This window comes from Ursus americanus, chromosome 16 (assembly GCF_024610735.1).
Source record: "Ursus americanus isolate L20-20 chromosome 16, mUrsAme1.1.p, whole genome shotgun sequence".
Lineage (NCBI taxonomy): Eukaryota > Metazoa > Chordata > Mammalia > Carnivora > Ursidae > Ursus > Ursus americanus.
In genome coordinates this window covers 44,621,157-44,628,133 of record NC_142142.1, presented here as the reverse complement: position 1 = coordinate 44,628,133, position 6,977 = coordinate 44,621,157, and the positions used below count along the sequence as shown (strand labels likewise).

Sequence of the window (6,977 nt, the reverse complement as noted above, 5' to 3'; positions counted from 1 at the left end):
TGACTCTGTAAAGTGTGATATATTATATAAAGGCACTAGATCAAATGATTCCTAAGCCCATTCAATGTTGAATACTCTATAATTGCAGGAAGTATTTTTCATAAAGTAAAGAAGAATTGGGGTATTTGGTTAGGGGTGAATCAGTACATTTGGTAAAGAAAATTAAAATTTCCTCTGCCATATAGTATAGAAAGAAAGCACTGGAGCTTGGATTCCTCATTGAAAAAAGTGAGAATAACAATAAATAATAGTAATAAAAACACTGCAATTAAAAAAAATCCTTGGATCTCATTTCTAATATTTTTTCAAGAGAAAGTTATTCTGCCCAAGGTTTTCCTCAGGGCAAATTTGACATCCTTATTCCTCAGACTATAGATTAATGGGTTGAACATTGGCACAACAATGGTGTAGAACAAGGAAGACATTTTCCCCTGGTCAAGGGGCAAAATAGAAGGTGGTTTGAGGTACATAAAAGCTCCTGACCCAAAGAAGAGAGAAACAGCAATTATGTGAGAACTGCAAGTACTAAAGGCTTTGGACCTGCTTTCAGTGGAGCTAATATGGAAAATGCTGGAAAAAACAAAACCATAAGAGATAAAAATGGCAACAATGGGCACCCCAATGCCAATGGTCACAACAGTGAAGACAACTAGTACATTTACGTAAGAGCTGTTGCAGGAGAGCTCAAGGAGGGGAAGGATATCACACATATAGTGATTGACAAGGTTGTCAGCACAAAAGGTCAAAAATAATATATTTCCTGTATGGGCCACAGCCCCAAACACCCCCATTCCATAAACACCCAACAAAAGCAGTAAACACACCTGAGGAGACATGGTGACTGTGTACAGCAGTGGTTTACAGATGGCAACATAGCGGTCATATGCCATCGCTGACAGGATGAAAGATTCAGAAAAGACAAAAAAACAAAAGAAAAAGAGCTGAGTCATACACCCTGCATAGGAAATTATGTTCTTCTTGGAGACAAAACTCATTAGCATTTTGGGGATGATGGCAGTAGAGAAGCTAAAATCTATGAAGGACAAGTTAAGGAGGAAAAAGTACATGGGAATATGAAGGTGAGAATTCAGCCCAATCAGGGTTATCAGGCCCAGGTTCCCCACCACCGTGACCACATAGAAACCTAGAAACAGGAAGAAGAGGGGCATCTGGAGTTCTGGATCATCTGTTAAGCCTGCGAGGATAAACTCTGTCACAGAGGAGGTGTTATCTGCAGCCATTGTCCTCTAGGAGGGTCTGTAAGGGAAAAAGAAACAAGTCACTGAGACAAAGAGAGAAAGGCTACACACCATGGAAGTGCAGGGACTGACATAGAGAAGACAAGGATAGGAACGTTTACTGAGTACTAACTATGGGATAGGCACTGTTCTAAACGCTGTGTGGCATTATGATTATCCCCATTTCACCGACGAGGACCCTGGACCTAAGTGACTTGCACAAGTCCCGATGCTGTTGAGTTACAGTAGAAGGTGAACTTAGGCGGTCTGGCTCCTGGGTTTGAGCATTTACCCCCTCTGCTACAGGACAGACCAGGTCAGGCAGCACTCACCCTCCTTCTGCTTGGAGTCATGGTGCTGTTCTCCACTGGCTCTCATCCATCTCTTTCATGGACCCTCAGATGGCCCCAGTGAACAGAAAGTGACAACTCAGAGCTCAGACCCTCTGCTTCTGCTTCTCTGCTTTGAGGATCAAATCCTCTAATTGTCTTGCTGAGCTGAAGAACTTAATCTCTGATTGTGGCTTTGGCCCAAGTCTCTTGTCCAAAGTCTAGGCACAAGACAGCATCCTTTCCTAATGCCCATGGATAACAGGAGACTACAGAGTTTTATTCTGGATTAAAGATCTCAGTGACATAGTTACAGAGGCTCCCTCAGGATCACTGCTCCAGAGACACACACCCCCCCCCAAGGAAGAAGAAACGTTTGTTTACACCCTTGCTAATGCTTGATGTGATTTTTAATGACCTGTGGTTACATTTTTCGTTGTGATTACATCTTTTTAAGCTATTAATTATAGCAATGCACCATGGGAAAAATAGTAATTACTACCTTGTATTGAACCCTTACTGTGTATCAAACACTGTATTGATCCAGTACCCTCATATGAAGGATCCAAAGCAATGCACAAAAAATAGTACCTTCTTTATTCCTCACAACAGCCTTATATATTAGACCTGTAAATACCCACTTTAAAAGTGAGCAGCACACACAGCTTATAAATTTCAGAGTCTTGAGTCAAACTCTCATCTACCCAACTCCAGACTTTATAGGGGCCGGGGACCTTGCTGAGCTTCTTAAGCAAACATAAGGTATTTAATGTATGTTGCTAACAGTGCCACTCCTGCCTACTACAACTACTGCATGCATTGTCAAAATTGTTCTCAGAAAGTGATTTCATTCATATAGAGACTAATAAAGTTTTACGTGGCAACTTACACTCAGTGCTTCTTACCAGGGGCCCTTAATATTAAGGAAGACAGATTTCATACCAAAAAGAGAAATCTTGATTTGGGGGAATTTGAGCTTCAGTGTGTCAATGGATTAAATAGGTTTTTGGTCCTGTATTAATGGCAAAAGTCCTCTTACAGAAGTTATGAAGTCAAAACGCAAAGGCAGAAATCCATCTTCCTCCAGAAAAGTTCTACTAAAATCACTGCATGCACGCCTGTGTGTGTTTGTGTGCACACACGTCCATGAGGACTTGCTCACCCTCAGCTGCAAATCAGCAATGACAGTGCCTCATCTTTTGATTTACACTTAGAATTAACATGTCCCAGAGTAACTCCAGTAATTCCAATCCTTGTTCTCAATCCCACTGCACAAATGCTATAAATGGAGAAAAAGAATTCATTAAAATGAATGAAATTAAGCTCTCCTTGAGAACCAAGTACAGAGAAGTTGGGGGTTCTCTGAAAGCTCTAGGGGGATTTTGTTACTTCAGAGACAGTTGCCATGGCAGCCTCATTTCCAAATGTATCTTAAACAGGGCTCCTCTAAAGCCATGTTACCTGGTGACTTGCTCCAGTATAGCAGAGAACAAAAGAGCTGTTTTGCCCTTTCCATTTGTACAGTACTGTTGCCTTTCCAAAACTGGAATCTCTGAAATGGCTTTCTTCTCATATTTGTTTCTAACTTAAACTATACATTATAAACACAACATTACAGGGCATATGAAGATTTACATACAGTAAAATGCCTTTGCATATATGTTTCATGCATGTGTACTGGCTCTCAGACTTCTAGTAGACCATCAAAGTTGCACAAGTATGGCCCCAAATCAATCTCTACATATCATAGGATTCCCTGCTTCAAGAAGAAGCACAAACGTAGCCAGAGAGAAGAGATGGCACCTAACTGGCCTCCATCATGTGAAATAACTTTGATTACCTCCTGAGAAAGTAGAATTCAGTTCATCTTTCAGTAATTATAGGTGTCTGCATAATAGTTTCTGTTAAATCGATTTTTTTCAATGTTCCAGGATTTTTTTATTTTAATTTTTTATTTAAATTCAATTTAGTTAACATATAGTATATTATTAATTTCAGGGGTAGAATTTAGTGATTCATCAGTTGCATATAACACCTAGTGCTCATTACATCAAGTCCCCTCCTTAATGCCCATCACCCAATTACCCCATTGTTAAGTTAATGTTAATAAATGTATTTGGCAATGTAATATGTGAGGTTCAGGGATACAAAAAACAAACAAAGAAAAACAAATAAGCAAACAAACAAACAAAAAAACGCAAAAAGTAAAAAACATGGTTCTTTGCCAGAAAGAAGCTTACAGTCTAATAGAGGCATAACCCATTATAGGCTCTTTTTCCTATCTCTGTCCCTTCATCCCTTCATATCTCACATTTTCCAGGGTTCATCTCTCAACTTTCCACACTATCCCTACTTTCTTAAGTTCCTTTTTTACCTTTTTTTTAATTTAAATTCAATTAGCCATCATTAGTTTTTGATGTAATATTGAATGATTCATTAGTTGCTTCCTTAAATTCTTGATGAGCTCCTTTGTTTCGTGGCTTCCACAATCCCACTATATAAATGGCTCTCGGATTTGTGTCTTTATTTCTCCATTCTCTATTAAGTTCCTTTCCTGTGTACCCAACAGGATTTTTTTTTTCCTGGATATTTCAAGAGACTGTCCTGTGGTCATCTCTGAACTCATCAAGTACATAAACACATGTTCCTTTCTCCAAAAGTAGATGTTCTCTCAGCCTCTCCATTATTTATCTGAGTGTAACCAATGGTGAGGAAGTAGAGAGTAGAATTCATAGTTATTCTAAGCCTACTTTTCCTAGGGCAGTCCCTCCAGAAATTATTAATAGCTTTCCCTTTCACTCTGAAATATATCTGAGTTGAGTGAGAAGTATTCAAAGGATGAACTCCAGAATCTGGTGGACCTCAGCATAAATCCTAGTTCTATGTCTTAATAGCTGTGTGATCTTTTGAAATTTAACTTTTCTGTAAGTTTTTAATTTTTAATCTTAAAATGAGGAAAAGAACTACCACTCAAAGTGTTATTTTAATGAGTAAATGATGTGCCTTCTGGCACAAGGAAGATAAAAAAAAAGCAGTTTATTAAAATGATATATTTTTATGTATATTATTCTTAAAGATTTATTAAATAAATAGAATTTATTATTATACTAGTAGTAATAACTGTACCCTTGGCTGAAAGCAGTTTCAGAATGGGCTGGAAGAGAAAGAAACCAAAGGCAGGGAAGTCAGTTTAAAAGCTTTACACGAGTATGGGGTGCCTGGCTGACTCAGTTGGAAGAGCATGTGACTGAATCTTGGGGTCGTGCATTCAAGTCCCACATTGGAGGTAGAGACTACCTAAAAATAAATAACTTTAAAAAAAAGAAGACACTTTATACAAGCAGTATAAACAAAAAAAGATAAACAGTGCCACATATTATGATATTATGATGAAATACCAAACAGGATTTCATATCTCTACGGCTTGAGAGAGAACTGAGAAGAGGCACAAATCAAATTTGGTTAAGTTTCCAAGCCCCGCCCATGACAGAAATGGGAAATAAGGAAGTGGAGGTGTAAAGAGCTGGATTTTAGACAAGATCATCAAATGCTGGTGGGACTTCCAAACAACAATGATCAGAAAGAAGTAGAAAATAGAAAGTCAGAGACTTAATAAAAGGGATTGAGATACAAATTGCGGGATCACCTGAATAGAGGAGATCACAGAAAAAGTAGGAACATGGCTTCAAGGAGTTGTGGTTAAAGACAGAATAATTAGGGGTAAGGTCTGAATGTTTCAAACGTGCCAATAGATAAGGGGGAGAAGTAAATTGACCAACAAAAATGTCAAAAAAAAAAAAAAAGCAAGCATAGCAATTAAGAGCAAGAACTGGGGAGTGCCTAGGTGGCCCAGTCATTTTAGCTTCCAGACTCTTGGTTTGGCTCAGGTCCTGATCTCAGGGTGGTGAGATCTAGCCCTGAGTTGGGCTCCATGCTCAGCAGGGAGTCTGCTTGAAGATACTCTCCCTCTGCCCCTCCCCCCACACTCTCTCTCACTCTCTTTCTCTCTCCCAAATAAATAAATAAATCTTAAAAAAAAAAAAAAAGAGCAAGACCTGGGAAAGCAAAGCTAGAATTAAACCTAACTATATTCCTTATTTCCTGGGTGAACCTGAGTAAGTAACTTAACCTAATTAATACTTAGTCCCAATCTAAAAAACAGGATTAAATAGATAAATAAATAGTAAAAAATTTAAAAACAGGATAATAATACCAAACTGGCAGATATTTGTGAAGACTGAATTATACTTCCATGAATATTCATTTAGTAAATATTGGTTGAGTTTACAAAATGACAGAGAGGTCAAGGTAGAGAAAAAAAGGGGTTTTTTTTAATTTTATTTATTTATTTGACAGAGCAAAAGCACAAGCAAGGGGAGCAACAGAGGGAGAGGGAGAGGGAGAAGTAGGCTCCCCACTGATCAGGGAGCCAGTTGCAGGGCTCAGTCCCAGGACCCCGGGATCATGCCCTGAGCTGAAGGCAGAGGCTAAACTGACTGAGCCACCCAGGTGCCCAAGGTAGAGAAAATTTTGGGATGCAAGGAGAAAAAATAATTGAAAAACAATCTTGAACTAAGGCATTCTCCTGCAAGTCTATTCACTATTTTTCCATGTTACTCTTACTGTCCTTTGTCTAATACAGCCTTATACTATTCATTATTTCAAGACTGCATTCCAGAAACCCCAACTAGATTAAAAGCTTCTTCAAGAAAAATCCTTAATCCTATAGCTTTTGGGTACACTAACACACTCAGTACCTATCAGAGTGATGAATACATTAAAGATGCTCTTCAAAAATTTAATGAATGTAATGGGCTTGCATGTTGATATAGTGCCATGAAAATCCATACGGCAAACCCATAATTTCCGGGATAGTTTTTTACTGTCTGAAATAATTCATCAGAGGTTCTGAGAAGCAGACATTTTATCTCTACCAAAAAAAAAAGGTAATATAAACCACGTATAATTAGGTTTACTAAAACTAAGTTTGAAGCCTTTAATATGTTGATAATGCTGTCTACACAAGGCCAGACGATTTCCACCTGTAAAGGTCAAAGCGTTTGCAGAAGAAACTATTCCCTTTCTTGTAGGTCCTGGCAAAGGAAAGTTTACTAAGTGACAGAAGTTACAGCAAAGACTACATAGAGAGTTACCAAGCAACTTAAAATTCTCCAGAATCAAGTTTTTTTTTTCCTAAGGGGCTTAAATTCAGGAAATGTGCTAATTAGTAAAGTTGTACTAATTAATATATAAATACTGTAAAATCTATCATTTACAAGAAGTATAAAGGGTAAAAAAGAAATCAGTGTGCTAGGAAGTACAATATAGGCAGAATTAATCAGGACAAATCCAAAATAAACTTCAAGTGTGACTTCATGGAAAGGAGAAATTGATAGGTAGAAACAGAAAG

At 38.1% G+C, this 6,977-nt stretch overlaps 1 protein-coding gene across 1 annotated transcript; it reads right to left on the bottom strand.

Annotated features, from left to right (window-relative positions):
- Positions 1-305: 305 nt before the first annotated feature.
- LOC123792432 (olfactory receptor 8B12-like) lies at positions 306-1,241 on the bottom strand. The gene has a single exon (XM_045797583.2). It carries the CDS (start codon positions 1,239-1,241, stop codon positions 306-308), a length of 936 nt encoding a protein of 311 aa, XP_045653539.1.
- Between the last annotated feature and the right edge of the window lie 5,736 nt (positions 1,242-6,977).

Coding starts and splice junctions, on each gene's coding strand:
- LOC123792432 (XM_045797583.2), bottom strand. CDS start 1,241: ATGGCTGCAGATAACACCTCCTCTGTGACAGAGTTTATCCTCGCAGGC.